Source organism: Aedes albopictus, chromosome 3 (assembly GCF_035046485.1).
Source record: "Aedes albopictus strain Foshan chromosome 3, AalbF5, whole genome shotgun sequence".
Classification (NCBI taxonomy): domain Eukaryota; kingdom Metazoa; phylum Arthropoda; class Insecta; order Diptera; family Culicidae; genus Aedes; species Aedes albopictus.
The window spans coordinates 431,673,721-431,696,967 of record NC_085138.1 but is presented as its reverse complement, the minus strand read 5'-3'; the positions used below and the strand labels follow the sequence as shown (position 1 = coordinate 431,696,967).

General features: G+C 39.6%; 1 protein-coding gene across 1 annotated transcript; it reads left to right on the top strand.

Moving 5' to 3' along the window:
- The first annotated feature begins 8,142 nt into the window (after positions 1 to 8,142).
- LOC109621491 (glucose dehydrogenase [FAD, quinone]-like) lies at positions 8,143 to 22,581 on the top strand. Its single transcript, XM_020075520.3, has 4 exons — positions 8,143 to 9,100; positions 20,329 to 20,552; positions 20,615 to 21,432; positions 21,743 to 22,581. The coding sequence occupies exons 1-4, from the start codon at positions 8,475 to 8,477 to the stop codon at positions 22,220 to 22,222; spliced, it is 2,148 nt and encodes a 715-aa protein (XP_019931079.3). The 5' UTR covers positions 8,143 to 8,474; the 3' UTR covers positions 22,223 to 22,581.
- The last annotated feature ends 666 nt before the right edge of the window (positions 22,582 to 23,247 follow it).

Here is a 23,247-nt window from a genome sequence, read left to right as displayed (position 1 = left end):
GAATAAAACAAACCTTTTTCAATACAATGAATTGAAGCTGGCATTGCGCAGAAACATGGTTTAAGTTCACAACTGTTCAAAACAATACAACCCTAAAAAAATGCAAGCCAAAAATGAGAACATTCTCCATTCACTATTAGTAATCGTAAGAGCACTGTTGTTTTCATCACATTTTAGTTAGTTTCACAATACAGAATGTGTATGATGAAGCATTACCATTGAAGACACATTTATGAAATTAATTGAATTTGTCATGTATTAAAATATTTCCATTCTTAATTTCAAGCTCAATAATGTCCTTCAAGATTGTAAAATTGCTTTATAAGTTCCAGAGGCATGTGGTCTGGAACCATTTCACAGTGGCCGGAAGCCGGACAAAACCTCAAAAATCGACATAATTTTTTTATTCGTCTAATATTTTTCTTCCATAGATACTTCAACTAAGAAAACTCCAAATTTTCGAGTCATTTGGTCAAAAATTGAGTCTTGTAGATTTTTTCAAAGTTGAGGTTTTCTGTGGTACTTCACTAGTGTTTTTGTCTTTATTTTATGAGCTTTCTTCATGAGCTCGTGGTTAAACTCAGTAAGATTTGGATAATGTGACAATATTATTGGTGTTTTTGGGTATATATAACCATCACATTTCAGGGTTTGTTTGGAAACTAAAATTATTTTGTTTTTACAACATGCAAAAATATTGACTCTAATGAAATTTTGAAGAAAAACTTCGTATTAAAGAGATCCAGTACTTGTTTAGGAAACATCAGAAAACGACGCCGTATCCTGGATCTGACGTGCAATTTTGTCTAGTTTTTGGCTATATAGGTCACTGTTTGCGCACTGTTTGCTAAGCACGAAATTTTTTTTTTTCTATCGAGTCACAATGGAGCCGCATGGTTGCGGAGGAAATGATATTGTTTGAAGTTTATATTTTATTTTCACATAATTAAAATTGACTTCAGGCAATCCTCATTTTAGTAAGAGGCCTTCACTTAGGCACGTGGTGGTAGGTGGAGGGGAGCGGAATAAAGGGGGGGGGGGGCGTTTTGAATGATAACGTGATGGTTACTGTCTGACAATTTTTTTATTTTATTTTTTTTCTCAATATAATTTTATTTTTTGACAGAAAATCACCACAAGATGGGTGTTTCAGTTAAAAAACATTGAGCTGGAGGAGAGGGGAGTGATGACTATGAATGATTAAACCTTTTTATGCTTAGACAGACATCCCGATTGTTTAAGATGGTGTTGCTTCACCAAATACAACTAACTCTTTTAACCATAAAAATAAAGGCAAAAAAAAACAATTCAAAACCCCATCATCATTGCGTAAACAAACACGTTTCAGTCGACTTGAGGCCTTCTGGCATCCACCCACGCATCTCACCACCACTATCAGAAAGCTTGATGTTTGTGCTTTCTGTTAGTGGTGGTGAGGTGTGTGGGTCGACAGAAACATGTATGTTTACAAAATGTTGAAGCGATGAAAATGGTGTTGGTCTTGAATTGTGAAAAACATGTAACAATAACTACAAACCATTGCTCACTGGTTGGAAACTGGTCGTTTCTTCGATACATTCTTAATCGTTAGAATTGCTCAAAAAGCTTGGAAGCTGATTCACGACTTTTATCGTAGTTTCAATATACAGTGACACAAATTCATCGACATGTACGCGTTACTCCTTTACACGCACATCGCTAAAGTTCAAAGCAGCTGTCATCTATAAAATATAAAAAGAATTCACTAATCGGCGTAAAACGCTACGTTAAATATTTTTCGCGTCAACAACGTGATAACCAAGGCAATCTTTGGGTATTTCAATCGCAATTTTATGAAATGAACAATTTACGCTCTTTAGTGAAACCCCTTATATATTTTTTCTAAAACTTATGTTTTATTGTATGTTATTCATGCGATTTCGTAGACCACATTTCTACTTAACGACACATAGAATTATAAAGATATTGAAAATATATGTTGGAGCTCTACTGTTCATCAATATGATTTTCGATCTCTGATGATCGTTATTAACAACTCCATTAAATACGGCGAATATGTGTTGCCATTTATTTATAGATAGGATTGTTTTGGTTGCCTCGACAAGTAATAACAGAGATCAATGTACACTAATCCAAACTCGGACGAGCACATATGAAGTCGTTGAAACGAGATTGATAAAAAGAAGTTCAAATTTTACGCAGTTTTTTGTATGAGGCTATCTGACCCCATTTTAAATCGTCAACTTACCTCCGTGTACCCACCGTAGAACGTAACGTGGTCTATGGACGGTCACTGAGAATAGACCACATCGTGTCAGTAAACGTTGGCTTGTATCAGAATTGATCCATTGAAAGAAAACGTAGGTAATCGAATTTTTCTAATGATTTATGTGGTTTTGAAGATTTTGGATCACCCTAACAGGAAAAATACACAATTATAGTTAATTTCAATACCAATACATGATTTAAGAACCCCAAAATTGAAGGGTAATCGAAATCTACGTTCAAAAACGCATCGTAATAGCTTATTATCGATTACTTTTTACATGCTTCCCATAATCAGTAGATTTCAAAATTTTGAACCACCCTAGTGTAGTAAAAGCAAAATTTATGAAAAGTTCCATATCAGAAATAGATTTAGGGCACTAAAATCATCATAACCTGTGAATTTTAGCCATTTCGGTTAACATTTGAGGTTTTGTCCGACCTTTGTAGGAGGCCCGCCACTGTGCATTTGGGCAGGATCACCTATTTTGGGCACTTGTGTCTATAACGCAGTCAATTTAGAACCGATTGACTTGATTTTTGAGACACGATCAGATACGCATAGTATCTACCTATGTGCAACAATTCAAGTTAATCGGTTTGGAATTGACTGAGTTATAGCAGCAAGTGCCCAAAATAGGTGCTCCTGCCTAAATGGTCCTAGACACTATTTGTTAATATAGTGTTAAATACTATCTATCCAGAAGTACTAAGGCGAGTTAATAGGGGGATTCACTAAACAGCGTAAACCGATTAAACTGATTAAACGTCGCGATCACCAAGGCAATCTTTGATTATTTCATTCGCAAAACCATGGAACATTTAAAATAAGCAGAAAATCATGGCTTACGCAGCAAATTTAATCTGTTTAGTGAGTACCACTAATATAATTTATTGAGTCCTGTTGTGGTAAGTTCAGTGAAACTGGCCACACTGAAATGGGCAAAGACAGTGCATATGTATAGCAATACTTGAGAGAAGAAATGAGTTTGAAAAGGGTAGTGAAGTGGGAATTGTAGCCTTGCGATGTCGGAATCCTACACTAAAGTGTAAGTTTAATTTATAATTTAAAATAGTTTAGATAAATAAAGTGTTTATTACAGCATTGAAGCTGCTTAAAGGAAGCTGCTATCAATAGGTGTAGTTGATTTCTATCGAAGGAAAGATTCCACCACAACAAGTCCAAATAGTGCAAATTTGTTTCAATGCAGAGGTCGTTGGAATTTGAATATATTTTCCGTATCGTATTTAAATTTTTAAGAACATGGAACTGCTTGATATCCACCAGGTCAAGCAATCTGGAACGGTTACTTAGGTACACACCAAATCATTGAGAAGCATTCTCATCCATATGCGATATATGGATATTTAAATTTGGGCACGACTCGAAATTCGATCAAAACATAATACTTCCTTGAATAAAGTGAACGGAGTGTATTTTGTCTGAATTGTGATCCTAATCCATTGCATTCAAAATCGCAGTATGTTGGTATTTAAACATGATTATGAAAGTAACAGTTGATGTCAAATGTTACAATAAACTTTGCTCATTTTCATAAGCGACAAAAAAGTTTTTGAAAACTGCAATTAGAACATTAATTTTATTTGGAAAAGTTTTTCCTTAAAACACTCATGCTGACCTCAATGAATTAATCTAACTTTCTTCCTGTGGATCCTTTGTAATCATATCCTAAAATTTCTCGTATAGCTTTCCAGAATCATACTTAGTTAAACCAGATGTTTGAAATACAATTTTCATCTTCTTCAGTCAGAGAATGAAAAATACATTAACACTAGAAAACGGACGTCACATCTAGTGACCCAGTGGAGAACTTGTAAAGAAACGTTTTCTCCTACTGGAGCGGAAATCCATCCAATATTCCGAGACGTTCGAAGTATCCGAAAGACTGACGCTGCACGGCATTAATGCATAGAAGTTCTTTAAATAGATATGAATATGGGCGTGCTTTATGGGATTAGATTACAAAGAAACCTAAAAGATTTTCACTATATAAGTCAGAGTTAAGCCTTCGCGGATATGTATCAATGAAATGGAATGTCGTAATAGGTAGAAATTTTAACTAGTTATTTATCAAAGTTGCTTCTCAGATCTGTGAAAATTTCAGCGGTGCACAAAACTGCATTTCAAAGATATTGTAATTCAAATGTGTTTATTATGATTTCTAAAGCTTTTGTCGAACCTTCAAAAATGAATAAAATTCAATCTCATCTCAAAAAGTTTCTAGGGGTGCTCCAACAGATTTGAAAATGGCATTTTTCTACATTTCCCATGCGCTTTTATGCCCTACTAATGGGGTCTTTGATCACGGCAAAAGTTTTTTTTTTGTCGAACAGTGTTAGTAATCATTTTTATTGTTCATGTTTTTTTCAGAAGTATTTGATCCAAATATCTTCCGTTTTGGGTTGAAAAGCGCCGATCGAAGAAGAGCAAACTTTGCTTCGTTCGAGAAAAAACGCTTCATTTTTTAAAGTACTGATGATTGACGTTATTCACTCACGTTAGCAAGCGGCCGATGGCAGTGGATCATATGGACGAGGGAGATGAATGTTCATGAATGTTCAGTGCGACTTTGCCTACACGAGGATGGAGACGGACATGTCCGGCAGATCAGGGATGCTGTAAATTATGCTTCACACAATACTTTCCACTGTCGATTTGAGGAACATCAAGCTGGAAGCGTAGAGGGAATTGGGAGTGAAGAGGAAAACAAGAGCGACATGAAGGAGTTCTCTTCGGCTGGATACATCAAACATAAGTTAGAGTGGTGATTCGACTGCAACCACTGCTCCAGAATCAGCAACGGATATGCAACGACAGCAACTACGAGATGAACTAGAACCAAGACTAGTACTCCATATGGCCACACCAGCCACGTAGTTCCAAGGGACAGACCCCATGCCCCAACAACGTATACCAAAGTTGCGGAATACCTATCGGTTGACAAGTACTAGGAGGCTGTACAGAATCTCAAGGTCGTATATTCATCTGAGGGGGCTGTTGTCAAGACGCTGGAATTGCGGACACGCCCACAAGGAGACGGTGAAGGTCGCCTCAGGACGCAAAAAACCGTGTATATGCGGCGTTTAGAGAAACGGATTACCGCATTGCGGACCAAGATTGGTCGATTAGTCGATAGGACAAGCAGGGGAATCGATCAATTAAATAGGCTAGTCATTTATGTTGTTGAAACTATGAAGCCCGCAGAACACCAAATTTTGTACCTAAGTCAACATTATTGAGATCTTATGTACCAGCGGTTGAGTATACACAGCGATTAAACGTACAGCGAGCGGTTGAGTGCTCTTGCGAAACGATTGTGGCGTTATGGAAAATGTACGAAGTGGAAATTGGCGACGTTACACAGATCCGGGTGACATAAGAACTAACACGGGACAAAATATGGGAGAACTCTGTCCAGCATAGTGACGATGGGATGTGGTTGGCAGAAGAATAGCGGCAGTGTGAAATTGGAGACATTGTGGTGGACAGGGCCGATTTGGAAGATCTCCATCCTGGACGATTGCCAGCCATCGCCTTGACCTGCGGCCAGGTCAAATTTCTGTCGAATTACTTTATTTATTTGTGGAGGCTGCGGCGCCATGACCCTCTGCGCCTAACCACCGGGCCTGCGTCTGCTGCGATGTCCTGCTGGGTTCTAATCTAACGCTTGCTTGTAGATTCCGTTTCCGCCCCCTGCGTGGAGTGTGGCCCACCCACCGCCACTTTCACTCACGAATTTCAGTTGCTAACGGCTTTCGATGATATCGCGATCCAAAGGTGAGGCCACCATTTACGAGTTCTATACCGCAGACATCTATTGATGAAGACCAGCAGCCGTTGAGTGTTCTCCACTGATACACACCAGGTTTCACTAGCGTACAGCAGCACAGATTTCACGATGAAGTTGAAAATTCGGATTTTTGTGCGTTGGCACTCTTCGCTATAACTCAGTCAAATCCAAACCAATTGACTTGATATTTTGTACACGGCTAGATACTATACGTATCTCATCGCGTTCCAAAAATGGGTCAATTGGTTTAAAATTGGCTGAGTTAAAATAGGACCCCTGCCGAGATGGTTCCACTTCCCTGTATACAGCTTTGGGGGTGGACCAAGACTGATCTCGAGGGGCTAGAATGAGCAGTCAGAGTGGCGTTCATCAAGCACCGAATGCACCACCCCATAGTTTCCCAAACTGTGGGTCGTGACCCCCCAGGGGGTCGTATGCCCCACCCCCATTTAGAGAGTCACTCTTCTTTGCGCAGTAGGGAAAAAAAGCGTTACAGTTATCCAGAAGCTCTGTGTCTCCCAGATTCAGCAGCTGCGGCCATATTTCGTTGAAAGCCAGAACCGTCGAAATGTACTGCACTATATGTGAAGCTGACCATTGCATCTAGTGTAAGTAGATTGCCAGCTGAACGGTGACATCGAGACCGTGGACAAGATGTTCCAGTAGAGCGAGCTTTATTCTTCATTCTACATACTACCCAACCAACTGGAACTCGATCACATCGATAAGGTAGCGTCGAACGTTTACTTGGTTCGGCGCGACCTCTTCTCGGAAACAGAAGGTTTCATGATAGCCATTTAGGGCTGAATGATTGCGACGAAGAATTATAGACGGAACATATTGCACGAAGACGTGGCTTTAGGAAGCGCAACTTAGTAGGAGAAACGATCGAGTATGCCGCTGCAGGCTATTCAGTGTTAGCTAGATCTGTCTAGATCAGCACCACCCCCTCTCCCCCTGGTAAACTTTTATCCATGCCTAAATTTTGAAATTTGTATCGACGGTAAACTTTGTCCAGACCCCCCCTTCCTCCCCCAAAAAGCCTACGTGGTTTATGAACGGCCCCCTATTTTAATCATTGTGCTTGCCAGCACAACTTGGTCGACAGATTTATACCCACTACTAGTGCCAGCTGGATCCGGTAGCATAAAGCTGTACGAGATAATTACGGATGTCCTCATTTGTACCAACCGGCCCGATATTGTGGCTTACGACAAACGGATGAAGCGGGTAACCCTCATCGACATCGCTGTACTGTTAGACCATAATATCCTATGAACGTTCTCTGTCAAGATAACCAAGTACCACGATCATGCGGAGCAGTTAAAGCAGATGTGGCACCTGGAAGATGTTCGTATAGTCCCAGTCTGTCCCAGTGGTTCTCTCGGTGACCGAGGGTGTTCCCAAATCTATCCTGAGGTTCCTAGACGAGTTGGAATTGAAGAAGAACCTAAACAATGTCCTGTAAGTGGTGATTCTTGGAACCTGGAGTATAGCTAGGTTGTTCCTGAAATTTCGCAAATGAAAAAAAAAAACACTAATTGACACCATATCGTTTCACATTACTTCCGTTTTAAAACTAGAACTTATAACTTATTCAGTATTTTTTATCCTTAAATGAAATTATCAATCATTTTGATTGATTTTTGATTGAAATGAGACGTGACTCAACAGAAACTTTCATATGAGCTACTTGTAACCTTCACATTAGTATTCAGAAAACAACTTCCAAAAATCAACATTCTACAATGTTCACCCGCTATTACTACGCAAAACGACCGCAAAAGCCTTGTACATTACAGTTTAACTAAAAGTAAACTAAAACCTTCTGGTGAACAACCGGTTGCAGCTTCTGGCTTCACGTCACAAGCACCAACTAGTCCACCCTACCTACAGAGTAGAGTATGTAGTTCTTTCACATGGACTGCTCCCAAGCAAGCGTTTCATTTTCCCGCCACTTTTCGAACAACGACTGACTGACTGGTAAGCCACTTACCCCGAGCTCACAATCCTTCAGTAATGAATGGGTTAGTAGTTCTGAGCGATCATTTTCCAAAACAACCAACCAGACTGGACAACTTTTTCTCGGGAAAGAAATTGAACTCCACTGGGGGGAGTGCGGGCAGGGGCCCGGGTAGGACGACGACGACAACAAGAGTACGCAAACTGCATCTCACGACGAGGTGCCCAATGCATTGCTGCCTGATTGCACTATATGATGCAGACAGAGTGCAAGTGCAGTTTAATCACGAACGTTGACCGTAACGGTGGTGTGCACCAAAAACGAGCTCTCTCGGTACAGCTTCCCCAGAAAGGATGTCTGACGCAGATCGGTGAGCTGCTGAAGTAGTGCGTGGAATTCTTAATCGCTCAAGTGGCGCGCATTTTGCCAAAAATATGGCCCGATCAACGTGGACGGTTGCGGTAGCGATCGCGTTCTTGGTGGCAACCGTCGAGAGCTTCGGTTCGAGTCCGTCGAAAGATAATCTAACGATCGGGAATTATGTAGATTTCACACGATTCTGGGGTATTTGGTATGGAGAGCCGAAACTGCGGAAGAGTTATGACTTTGTGATTGTCGGTGCCGGGCCGGCTGGATCGGTGCTCGCTAGCCGTTTGACCGAAGATCCCAAAGTGACCGTGCTGTTGCTGGAGTGTGGCAAAGGAGAGTTGCCTATTTTCACTGATGTTCCTCTGAGTGCACCCAATCTGCAGGCAACGGATTATAATTTCGCGTACGAAACCGAAGTTCAACGAAATGCATGTCAAGGACTAAGTGATAGAAAGTGTAGTTGGCCGCATGGAAGAGGCGTAGGAGGTTCTTCTATAATAAATTATATGATCTACACGAGAGGTAATCGGAGGGACTACGATGGATGGGCCCAGGCAGGAAATCCAGGCTGGAGTTGGGATGAAATCCTTCCGTATCACATAAAAGCGGAACGTGCCAACATCAGAGACTTCGACGATAATGGATTCCATGGGAAGAGCGGACCGCTGTCTGTGGAAGATTGTCCATTCAGGTAATCGAAAGCATGGTTGGTTGAGAACTTTACATACTTTGGAACATTTGCCATAAGCTTCATCCAGATAGACTTTGGTGGATATCGAAAAGAGTGTGGTCATGATCTCAGCCGGTGAAGATCGAAGCGAATGAAACGTGTTATACCAGCAATTTTTATTGCGACCAGTTTCAAACAGTTGAGAAATTGCAGCCTAGAGAATTACGAAATATATTTAACCAGAAACCTACAAGTCTTTTGCACAGACTGGTTGTTGGAAAATTCCGTTGCTGCATTTCTTTGCCGCTTGGCGCAGTGAATCTAGTATATTGATGGTGTACTGTGTACGTGAATTGGCTCTAGGTGGCATAAAATACATTATTTTAAATTAGCAGGCAGACGTGTTGAATAAGCATCTGATTGATTGTCCTCGTTCAAGAGGTAACTATTAAACCCATGATACTTCCTATGCATAAAATATAGTTTTTAGGGTCTCCAGTTTGCCTATTGGCTATGTATCGCCAATCCGGTGACGGCGAGTTCGATTCCTGTTCCGGTCGGGAAAATTTTCTCGACTCCCTGGGCATAGTATATTATCGTACTTGCCACACAATGTACAAATTCATGCAAGGCAGGCAAAGAAAGCCCTTCAATTAATAACTGTGGAAGTGCTCTAAGGGGGCGTCCATAAATGACGTAGCTTTTTTAAGCGATTTCCAATACCCCCCTCCCCCCTCGTAGCATTTCGTCACAAATTGGATACCCCCCCTATAAATGACGTAGCTTGTTAAACACCCCCCCCCCCCCCCTCACTATAAAATTTTCATGTCAAAAAGCAAGTTACGAAAAACCTCGAATTTTAGTTCTGATTTCAATTTTAACTTGTATGTTTAACGAATATTATGAAAAAAAAACAACAATAGCCAGAAAACATTGCCGACTGTTGAGTGGATCTGGCGTGATGGTTAAAACACGTGACTATCACGTCGAGGGCATGGGGTCGAATCCCACTCTCGACAAACTCGCAAAATGTGTGTTCTTTCTACGGAAGGGAAATGGGTCCCGAGATGAAAAAGGGCTAAAAATCTCGTTAATACAGGTTAATACAGAAAGAAAAAAAGCTCCCAATACAGGTCAATACCATATCAACCTAGGAGTTCTTTCGAAGATATTAGTTTGCTCGATAATAAATCTGTTAAGAATATGAATTTGGTTTAATTTGAATAAAATTCACCATAACATTTGAAGGACCCTGAAGGACTTTCTTCTATAATTCTTTCAGCAGTTCATTCTGGAATTCCTCAAGGAGTTTCTTTTGGGATTCTCATTTTTGAGAATTCCTCCTTTTTCAATTCCTCTTTCTTCTGGGATTTCTCCAAGAATTTCCTTTGGGATTCCATTTGAGATTTCCACCTTTTTGTATTCCTTCAGGGGTTCCTCCAAAGATACCTCCAATAACTCCTTTCGGAGTTCCTTTTTCAATTCCACCAAAATTTCCTTCTGAGATTTCTCCGGGAGTTTTTTTCCTAAGGTTTTTCTAAAAGTTTATTCATGGTTGGTTTCCTTCGGGAGTTCTTTCAAGGGTTTCTTCTCCTCTGTTTTACCAGTAGTTTCTTCGGACATCTCTTCAGGGATTGGGTTTCCTGAAGAAGTCCCTTTCTGATAGATACTACTGTGACATGTTGATTCGGGGTAATGGCTTTCAGTCTGTGGCAATTCAAAACGGATTCTTATATTTTCATCCATGAAAACATAAGAATCCGTTTTGAATTGCCACAGACTGAAAGCCATTACCCCGAATCGAAGTCCCTTTCGGGATTCCTCCAGAAGTTCCTTCTTGGTTTCCTTCAGGAATTTACTCAGATATTCATTCCGAGATCTCTGTAGGAAAACCCTCCGGCATTCTTTCAAAACCCCTCCAGAAGTTGCTTCTGGGATTCCTCCAGGAGTTCTTTTTCAGATTTCTTCAGGAATCCCTTCCTGGATTCTTCTAAGAGTTTCTTTTGGGATTCCTCGAGGACTTCTTTCTAGGATTTATCCAGGATTTTTTTTTCCCGGGACTCCTCCAGGAACTTTTTCCGGCATGGAGATGCACTCCTTTTGGAATTCCTTCACGATTTTCTTTCTAAGGTTTCACCAGGAGTTCTATCTGGATATCTTCTGGGATTTCAAAAGTTATTTCCAGGATTCCTTCAGCAATTTCTTCCGGGATTCCTTCAATAATTTCTTCCGAAATTTCTTTAGAAATTGAACCACGAGTTCCTTCTGAGACTCTACAAATAGCTCCTTCTGAGATTCTTCCAGGAGTTTATTCAAGATTTCTTTAAAAGTTCCATCTAGAATTGCTCCAGCAACTTCTCACGGAATTTCTTTTGGAATTTCACTATGATTTCCTTTCAAGATTCTTCCAGGAATTTCTTCTGAAATTCTTCTGAAATTCTTCTGGAAGTTCCTTGAGGGATTTCTTTTGAGATTCCTTAAAACCCTTCTGGGATATTTTCAGAAGCTTTTTCTGGGATTCCCAGTAGGAATTCCTGTGAAAATGTTATCGTTCTCCTGTTGGGGAAACCTATAAAGAACACCATGAGATATTCGTTACAATGCTGGTAGAGGAGCTCCTTAAGAAATTTTTGGAGGAATTCTCCAATGAAATTTTGTAGAAACTATATAAGGAACTCCTGGAATAATGCCATAATGCCAAAAACTTAGAAAAATTTTCCTATGCAACCTCAGCAGCGTGCAGCCCTATAGCAAGCAGCAAACTATTGATCGTTGAAAGCATTCGAGCGAAATTGATTTTCATACACATTATTCTTTCATTATTCATTATTCTTTACGCAGCATTTGAAAACCATTCTCTCAGATATAGTTGTTGCATCCGATAGTTGCATGTCTTATGAAAGGAAGCCGGCATTTATGTCCATTATTTGTTATTAAATAAAAATACAAATCTTATTAAGCTTAGTAGAATGCTACGTAGCATATCATGAACCCCTACCCCTCTATCGTCACACTTCGTCACAAAATCACAAACACCCCCCTCCCCCCCAAAAAGCTACGTCATTTATGGACGACCCCTAAGAACACTAAGTTGAAGAGCGGCAGGCCAAGTCAGTTGGAACGTAGAGCCATACAGAATAAGAAGAAGAAGAGAAGATGGTGGTTGCGAACGTCGAGCTATAAAGAAGAAGAAGAATATCGTCATAATCATAATATTACAAGCCATCGAGAAACGGCCGCAATACATTGTTGTCATAGGCGCCAATTTAGGGTGGGGGAGCATTGCAAGCATGATTTTGCTCCCCCCCCCCCCCCAATATTTGACATTTTTTTAATTTTCACATACAAATAACAGAAAAAGCAGGCTTTGCCGCCCCCCAATAATTTGACCAAGTTGGCGCCCCTGATTGTTGTTATTGTAATAGCAAACTTCTACCAACCAAATCTTTTGTAATTACGCTAGAGTTTCATCCAGTTCATCTACAGGAAGAATACTATCTTTACTTAACTGTATGAATTCAACACATGTGTACATCTGTATTAACGTTCGCTTTATTTGCGCTAAACTCAATTAACGATCCCACGTCTTTGCACTGAATCCCAAAAAAAAGCTTCTCCAATTAATGCTCCTGGGCGTAAATGTGATTTTAAGTACCGTAGACGTGGGTGTAGTTGATCATTGGGGTGAACCTGATCACTCAATTACCCGCGGATATCGACTTTCAAAGAAGCATCAATTCTATTTTAACCATTCGCAATCTAATGACGTAACATTAAAATGGAATGGTAACTTCCTTGAATGTCGATACTCGTGGGTAATTGAGTGCCCGAATGAAAAATACAGTAGAAAAACCGAACGTTGTATTGTAACAGTACTATTCAGAACCATATTTTTACAATAGACACCACTGTAAAAATAAAAAATACAAAAACAATAAGATGTAATGTCACCATACCGTGAATTGTTAATAAGATTTTTACAATATATTATACAGGTTGTTAAGTATCGTAACAACATAAAAAAATATTTTTCTCCATATATATTTTTTTGCAAAACCATACATTTTATTGTTAATGAATTGTTCAAAATACTGATACGTGGGTTTAAATATACCGTACATTGTATGGTACATGAATGGTTTCAAACAATAAAATGTACCGTAAATAAATTGTTTTTAATTGTAATTTCACTACTGGTTATACATTTAATCAAATGGTTTTGGAATGGTTCTCTTTTGTTATGTTGTATTGTTTTACATTACATAAACCATATATTGTTATATTATCTTGTCATTTTCCTCCTGTTACTGGCACCTTAGGCTTACTAGATTTATTTAAAAAGACACGGACACGTTCAATGCTTCCAGTGAGCTTTTCGCTCTTTGAAGGAAGCACGACACTAGACAACGGACTAGCATGCAACGCCCAGTGGCACAGCCGAAAACTTTTCCTGACAGCTGCGGCGGGAATCGAACCCGCGCTCCTCAGCACGATGTGACTAAGAGCTTGGTGACCCTAGCCACACGACCACAGAGCCGCATAATGCGCTTTGGAAATTCTCCAGAGCGTTTTGGATAACCCTTCATATATATGATTGCCCACGTCTAAGTCTGAGTAGTCTCTGATTGCATTAACAGTTGAAGCTTAGGCTCCCATGCCCCACCAGCCAGATAACTGGGTTTTTGCAAACTAAGCATTATTTGTGGCAACACTTTGAGCGGCATGATGGAACTATGCCGAGCGCGTTAAGTGTTATTAGACCACTAATGTAGTTGCATGAAGTGGATGACGAGGTACATGAGTATCATTACAGCGTGCTTAACCGTTATTGCAATATTGAGGCACCAGTTTGACTAAAGTTTGAAATACATAACAACTCATGAGAAAACTGCCAAGTTCGATTCAAATATAAGTTAGGTTAAAAAGCGAACCCGCAGACGAACCTATACTAGAAGTCATTTCAGTGTTCAGTCCAGTCCAGTCTTATTAGAGATCACAGTCATTTATACCTTTTCGTCGATATTCGGCTGCCTTTGTCTCCGACATTCGCAACACAAGCATTCAAACTACCATACGAAACAAAAATGTCAAACGAATGCACTTGACCACGCTTGCGTCTTCGGGAGACGGTTCGGCTTTTGTTATTCCTGTCTTCTTCCACAACGAGAGCTGTGATGGCCATATGTGTGTTGTATTCAATTCAACAAACAAGAATAAACTAATATTAACATTCATAATCGGAATTGACTGAAATCCATGCGAAAAGCTAGAATTAGACAAATGTCATCGTGTCAGACGACATTGATTTGGCCCTATTTCTATGTTTATCGATCTTCGTCCTAACGCTCGTGTTGTGTGTAAGAGGTAACGGTAGCGCATTAATGTAACAAAGCAAGCTGACACGCGACTGCGGCTTCGAAATGAAGGTAGTGAAAAATGTCGAATGTTTACAAGACTGGTCCAGTCCATATGTTAAAGATGGCTCTAAGTCAAAGATAAAGTTTGTCAATCGCATTTGATTCGATTGTGGTCGAAGTCATGTTCACTTGAGAGAAGAGGAGAAAACTCCCCTAAATGCAAATACCGAAAGAATAATTTTGAACTCATCCACTGATTTACGGTAATCTGACCTGCATCTTTCCGGGTTGGCCTACATTCATATCTCTCTCATCGCACCCTACAAACCTAGCCCGCGATATCTCTTGGAACCCTGCTTGGACTTGCAGTTCTTAGGACATCTGGTTTACCACTGATTTAAACATGTTATTGACTTTAAATTGATGTTTCAACTTATTCACTTTTTTCTCTTTTCTTTCCTTTGCATAAAAAAAGTCACAAACATCAACAAAACAAAGCACCGAAAAAATCTTAAAGTGAATAAATAATAAAAAAAATCACGGAAAAATAATGTTTCGGAAAAGTGAATGGTTCAAACGTAAGAAAAACAGTGGGTAACTCTCGCTGAGACCGTCCCACTATTTACACCATGTCTTCAAAAATGTTTAAGGGGGCGATTTTCTGAAAGTCCTCCCCAAAAAAGTAAGGAAAATGCATTTGGTTAATCAAATTGGTGGACCCCCCGTTAGTTAGAGCCACAAGAATTTTGGCGGACCCCTCGATTTTTGTCAATTGTTGGTTCATTTAAACCGTTATAACTCGAAGGTTTCGCAAGAAACCACATGAAAACTATAGGTTGTTGAAAAGAAAGAAGATAGGGCTACTATTTACAGTTATACAAAGTTGGGTCGGCCATATTGATTTTGGCCGCCATCTTGGATTTTTATACCAAAACTGTTTTTTCACCATGTTGGCAACCACCGATTTTCAAAATTTTTGCGTCAATCGAAAGCGGGGACATTTTTACACAACATATCAAAAATTTAGAGATGTATCTTTTTCCTATCAAAAGTTATCTGCACTTTTGTAAATCATGACACGTTTTCTCCATACATTTCCATGCGCACCGGCAATGACACGCAACAGCATCAAAGTTGGCGCCTGCTTGTATACACAAACGCACCTGCAGCAAAATTATGGCAAATCGGAGGATCGTTCTCATTTTTAACTGTTTTTCAACGATGCGGGCATTGCTTTTTAAACTTTTTTGGTGTTTTGAAAAGCTGAAGCTTTCAACTTTTCATTAGTGGATTCAGATTTAGAATAAATGTTCGTAAGCACTGTGAAATAACGCTGCATTTATGTAAACAATCGGCACCTGGCCCAGTGCGCAAAAGTGGCATGATTCACAAAAGTGCAGATAACTTTTGATAGGAAAAAGATACATCTCTAAATTTTTGATATGTTGTGTAAAAATGTCCCCGCTTTCGATTGACGCAAAAATTTTGAAAATCGGTGGTTGCCAACATGGTGAAAAAACAGTTTTGGTATAAAAATCCAAGATGGCGGCCAAAATCAATATGGCCGACCCAACTTTTTATAACTGTAAATAGTAGCCCTATCTTCTTTCTTTTCAACAACCTATAGTTTTCATGTGGTTTCTTGCGAAACTTTCGAGTTATAACGGTTTAAATGAACCAACAATTGACAAAAATCGAGGGGTCCGCCAAAATGCTTGTGGCTCTAACTAACGGGGGGTCCACCAATTTTATTAACCAAATGCATTTTCCTTACTTTTTTGGGGAGGACTTTCAGAAAATCGCCCCCTTAAACATTTTTGAAGACATGGTGTAAATAGTGGGACGGTTTCAGCGAGAGTTACCCCAGTATGATATATTGTTACATAAAAATCCAATGTAAATGTATAGTATAGCGAACCATTTCATTACAATACACTTGTAGCTTGTACACTGTATGGTGCAGGAATGGTTTTCACCAAACACCCTATGGTCAGTTTTTATCCGGGTGATCAGGTTCACCCCATCGATCAACTACACCCCAGTTTGTGATGTATTGCACAGTTGAAGGTATTTCTCAAATTGTGTGTCTCAAGGAGCACTACCAACAGAAGTCGTGCTAAACTGATAGGTTTTTAAAATTTATTTCTATTATTTTAAACTATCATTTAAAACGACTACGCTGTCTTGAAATAAGTAAACGATGTTTATTACTTGCCCAACGTTTCGACACGGGGTTAGTGTCTTCTTCAGGGGGAACCAGAATTTAATACATGTACTAATTGGTCTGTTACATAATTTTGTCACGGTAACTTACACTAATTTGGTCGTCTTTGGTCTTCTGTTTCGTCTAACTGTAACTGTCCTGTCATTAATTTGTTAGTACATGCTGTAAAATTATAGTCTTTATAAATGTTGTCTAGTTACTTGTCTGTTCTAATAAAATTTACGGATACTAATTGTCTTACACTTATTTGGCTTGTTATAACTTTCAACGGACATCCGGATCTACGAACAGCCAAAAGCGCATAAGCTGGACCTCCTGCTTCGCCCCGTCATCCCCAATATTACAGCTCCTACTTACAAGCTGGCCAAGTACATTGCCGGCATCCTGCAAAACTCCTTCCACAGCCAGTTCTTTTGTCTTTTCAGTCGCTGCGTGAAAGTTACTCGTTGCACTGTGTACATCGAGTTCTGCGTGCATCACCGAGACACGTGGGATAAATGTGAGGAATTTCGGAATTCTAATCCTTTGAGTCCTGATTTGCATACTGTAGATGAGAAGACGGTTTGGCCTTAGCAGACCAAACAGGTTACTGTTACCAAATAGTATCTAATTTGCAGGCATTTCTCATTTACTTGACTTTACCGTCTCAGCAGCCTCTCTCTGGCTGGCCTCGTCACATACCCTCTCTTTCCATTGGTGTAAGCTTGTTGTCTACTTTCTTTTGGCTGGTCATTTTATGTTTGTGTAGCAACCCTTGTTTTGCTATTCACCAATTCACCAGTAAGCTCGAGGGGTGTGGATTCGTGAAATTACGGGCTTTACAAAATTTGTTTTTGTCACCTAGTTCAAACTTTCATAGAGTCGAGTGTGCATGCTATTTATAATCTATTTATATTTTATTTGTGTATACATTGATGTTTTTAAATATTATATGTTTTAATATTCAACAAACAATGGATTTTAAGTCCAACAATAACACTTTGGCATTTAAGTTTCTTGAAAACTTCGCGTGGCTAGAAATCCTACATCAGAAACAATTGAGCTTTGAAAAACTCTTTATTAGAAATATTGCCCTATGAGATAGCAATTGAGGTTTCAGAGTATAGAGTTCAAATGTAGGGGAGCTTACGTTATTTGCAGCAGCTTGGATCTCTTCGTTATAAGATGTTTTCTAAAAGCTATTGAACTCAAATTTGGCCTCGAAACATTTTCTACCAAACTGAATTAGACGGCAAAGTTTCGAGAAACTTGGTTAATGAAAACCTCTAATGACAAAGGAGACATACCGTCAAAACTATCACAACCTATTCTATCTCAAAATTTAGGTTTATTTTGTACCTTGTACTATCATGTAATAGCTTTTATGCCATGTACTACCATGTAAGTGCTTTTATGAATAAAGCACTTGTTCAGCGAATATGGATCGTGAGTTTAAATTTCACCTGAGCTGTGATTTTTTTTTTCACCATTAAACCAATAATTTATCCATCTGTACGTATGTTGAGTTAATTGAAAATCATAAGTAACTGTGACTATTGGACTATGTTTTAGAGAGAGTCCAAGGGAATGCATAAGCTTCTAGCGAAATTTATTTGTACAATTTTATATAAAATCATTCAAAATGCTGCCGATATATACTCCATATCACTAGGCCCATATTTCCGCCAATTTTCGTCCGATTTCAAAACCCTTATTCAAAAGATAATAAGTCAAAGAAAGTTTAAACACTTTTCCATGTTTTACTATAGTGACTCAAAATTTAGGCCAATACATCATTTTGAGGGGTGACCTCAAACTTTTGGACAATGACATCAAGAATTAATTTTCTTAATAACTTTTTTTTCTAGATTTTTTGTCCAGGTTCGGCAAAAAGCAGTTGAAAGCTAAAAGAAAATAGATTATATTGCCGCTCTCATCTTAAAATTTGGTCGACCCAATTTCTAGCGACACTGCCGTAAGTTAAAATTCATTTTTTTGTTGAAAATTTGGCAACTTTAACAAACAAAAATTTTTGAAAAAGTTTCATTTCAATCATGTTCAAACTTTCTTTGACTCATTATATTTTGAATGAGACTTAGGGTTTTGAAATCGGACGCAAATTGGCGGAAATATTTTAGGTCCATGTTTTTGAGGGGGTTAGCCCGAATTTTTGAACGGGCTTTGTATGGCTTTCGACATGTGAAACTTCATAAAACTACAAATTAGATTTATTTTTTGGCCATTTTGTGCATTTTTTGTCACATTGGCCACATCCCTTGATCGTTCGGCTACCCGAAAACTGTTGTACGACTTGTAAAATTTCTATTTTTTTTCTCCCCGGAAGTTTTATTTGGGATATCTTTACAAGTTCTTTCTCAGATTTCTCAAAGGGTTTCTTTTGAGGTTCCTTAATAAGTTTCTCCCGAGAATTCTCTCAGAGATTCTCCTCAGATTTTTTTTACAGAAATTTCTTCTGGAATCCCTCTGGAATTTTCTGCTGCTAACTATCCAGGAGAAATCCTGGAAGGCACTTATTGAGGGATCATAGAAGGAATTCCTTGGATAGTATAAGGGGGAACTTCTTGAAAAAGGTATTCCTGAGATCTGGGATGAATAGCATAAGAATGTCTTAGATAACCCTAAACAGAACTTCTTAATGGAGCTCAGAAGGACCGTCTTGAAAAATCCTAGAATTATCGTCTGAAGGAGTATCAGAAGCAATTGCTGAAAATCCATCCAAAAATTTTCTTTTTCCACCAGAAGATACATCTGAGATTCCTCAACGATTTCTTTATAGGGTTCATCCTATGAACATTCGTGTGGTATTCCCAATGGAACTTTTTTCATAAATCCCTTATAGAATTGTAGTGTCCACACTACTACAATTAAGAATAGTTTGAGTGAATACATCTTAGAGCATATGCTGTCACTCATTCGTAGATGAACCACACAATAACAAATATGATTAGTTCTGTTTAGACCAATGTCGTGTGTACACGTCTCCGCGACCCATCCGAAAGCCATACTCACTCGGACATTATGTACAAGAATTACTTCAGAAATTCTTCTAAGATTTCTCCACTTGTTCCTTCTAAGACTTCAAAAGAGAGAAAACTCATCTTTCTGAGGAATTCCAAGGAACTTTCTGAGGAATCCCTAGATATATTTATGAAGGAATACCAATGATTCATTCCCTTTCGTCTCGAAAGAGTTAATGGACCATTGCTTGGACCATTGTCAAGTGCAACCTCCTTCTATTTTAAACAGTATAGAAACGATTTCCTGCGGAGTAGTGTCTAAGATGCCAATAAATTTGTTTAGAGCGGACTGGTTGATCAGATGACACTAAAACTGCAATTATATTAATATTTTACGTAAACTTCCATTCTACGCATAATACATGAGAAATGAGCAATGAGAGTGCGTAAAATGATGTAAAATGTCACAAGCAAAATGCAGTTGCAATTCAACTTTACTTCTTTTGTTCATATAAGGAACTGGTTGAATGATGGTAATACAATACTGCCCCACTGAAGGCAGCGAGCTCTGTAGGTCAAGAGGTTCGTCTTTGACCTTTCTCAAGCAAATTAATATATCTAGCCTGTCAACGCGTTATCGCCCCCCCCCCCCCCTAGGACCTGTAGGCATAATGAAATTAAAATGTGATTATTGCCTTTCTTTATTTGCAGATCGCGAATTGCCCATGCCTTTGTTCGCAGTGCACAGCAGGCAGGGTATCGGTACTTGGACTACAACGCCGGAGAGCACATAGGCGTGTCTTATTTGCAGGCCAACACGGAGCAGGGAAGGCGGGTAACGAGCGGGACGGCTTATCTGCCGCCATCGGTGGCCAACCGTAAAAATCTACACATTTTTACCAAGGCTTGGGTCACTCGGCTGCTCATTGATCCAGGTCAGTTTCATGTAGATTAAAAAGGGTTGTTGTGTAATTAAATTATGGTTGTGTCATTGCAGAAACCAAAGAAACCAGAGGCGTTCGATTCACTCGGAACAAGCAATATTTTTCCGTGAAGGCTCGTCGAGAAGTGATCCTCTCGGCAGGCGCTTTTGAGTCAGCTAAGCTCATGATGTTATCAGGAATCGGACCGCGTGATCATCTGGAAAGTTTCGGAATTCCAGTGGTGCATGATTCACCGGTAGGGGAAATTCTGTACGAGCACCCAGGTGTTTTGGGTCCTGTGTATCTAGTCAGAAAGCCAATCGACAGCTACATTCAGCTGGACGATAACATAAACCTCAGGAATATTATCAAGCTGATAGGCGGCCGAGGGGTGTTTACGACCAATGCCGTTGAAAGTCTTATGTACCTCAAAACACCTGTAGCGGAAAGTCCCGATCCCGGTCTGCCGGATGTGGAAATCATGCAAGCCTTCACATCAGTTGATTTCGATTCGGGCCCAGGGACAGCTCTCGCATTTCGCCTGACCAATGAAACCTACGATGGTTATTACCGACCAATCCGTAACATCCGATCTTTCCAGTACCTGCCGATGCTGTTGAAACCTCGAACGCGTGGAAAGTTGCGCCTTCGGTCAAGGAATCCGTTTGCCCATCCCCGATTCGATTATCAGTACTTCGAGGATGATCGTGACCTCGAAGCGCTGGTATACGGTATGATGGAAGCAATTCGCGTTACTTCCCAGCCAGCATTTCAAGAGCTAGGTGTTGAACTCTACTCGCGCCAAGTGCCCGGCTGTGAGCAATACGAGTTCAATACGCGCGACTACTGGCGCTGCCATGTACGCACCCTTACTGCCACTTTCCATCATCAGGTAAGAAACGACCAGGTTAATCGATCAGGCTTGCGAACCACTCGTGTGTAATGACTTGCATAACAACACTGAACGACATTGCGTACCAGTCGCATGGGTGACTGTTGGCGTTTAATGAGTTGATTGAACTTGTTTTGATCATCAGAACTAGTCCACTAGGAAGAGGTGAAACAATGCTGATCTAAACGCTGCAATGACTTTGATTAGCTTTTTTTTTTGCTCTCTCTTCCAAATTGCTAACTTCCTTGTACGAGATACATTGACATTGTAAACTAGTTCTGTGATAATTATCAACCACGGTTCGTTTCAGGTTGCAACGTGCAAAATGGGCCCCGCCGCCGATCCTGAAGCCGTCGTTGATCCACGGTTACGCGTGTACGGCATTTCAAGGCTCCGAGTAGTAGACATTGGCATAGTTCCAGGGCCACCGGCGGCGCACACTGCGGCGGTTAGTTTCGTCATTGGCGAGAAAGCGGCAGATTTGATTAAGGAGGATATGGCACAAGGGAAGATTGGAGTGCGCGTTGAGAAAGCTCGGTTGTCTGGGAACGGTAGGGAACTGATTTCGGACTATGACGCGGACAGCTTGTTTGGATATGATTTTGGATCTCAATTTTATGACAGTATGTACAGCTCACCGTTTAGATTCAGAAGAGATGTTGGCAGTCAGAACGAATCGTTAGTGCAAAATCATTCGAACAATAAGATAAATGAGGGAATTATTGATTTTGCGTCAGCAGTCCAAGAAATATCATACCTTTTGGCCAACGGATCAGATTCTGGTTCGTAGCGTGATACAATACATACCTCATTTATTAGACTGATTCTAAAAAAAAGGAAAAAACCATCAAGCAGTAAGAGAGTAATTCTAACGCTTTAATTGTTACATGTAAGGTTTCAAAATAAAACACAGAAAGGCCGTCCGCGTCCATTATTTTCATAAGGGATCATAGGGACAAGGGGTAGAAATTTATTTCAGGAGTTTCAAACACAGTTTTGGATTTTCGTGTAAGCAACTTTACCATACGAGAGGATAACCGATTCATGGACAACCTTAATAAGTTGAAACATTTTGTTTTCTTTGTGCCGAAAGATTTACGTCCTTTTAACTTTTTCACACTTTTGGTCACTAACTGATAAAGTTAATTACTTTGAGTACTTGCGATAGTAACTGGAGGCTTGCTATGTGAGTGACATAGTCTACTAAAAGAGGTCAAAGTACAAGGGAATGGAATGGTTAGGGGCCATTAAACAGATCATTCACCGTTGGATACGATATATGTACAGAAAATCCATGAGTTTTATATTTTTTCTAATTTCCCTTATAATACACGTTTTGCGATTTTCAGTTGATAAAAACGGAATATTCACACAATCGGAATTTTCTTTGACAACATATTTTGCAATATTTCCATATGAACTAAATGTTTTAATATAAAATACATTCCTGAGGTACACATATGCAGTTAACTTTAGAATTAATGTGTTCTTTGACGTATTTTTGCACAGCTGCGTGACAGAGTTAATATTTTACTGGTGTTAATAGGTGTTAATCACACTTCACATTTGTGGCCACTATGCGGAAATTTAGGAAACTTTAATTAAAATATTTATCTATTTTCGTTGAGCGCGAGAATGTCGCATATTACAATTTCAGTATCCGAATTGAGGCTTTAAAGAATGACACACTACTTTGAATGATCAATCTTCCGGATCGTGATCTCGATATCTGAAGAAAGAACGATATGTTTCATCCCATAAGGTAGGCATTCCGGAATATTCCACGAGTATCTTCAGAGATTCCTTTAGGTATTT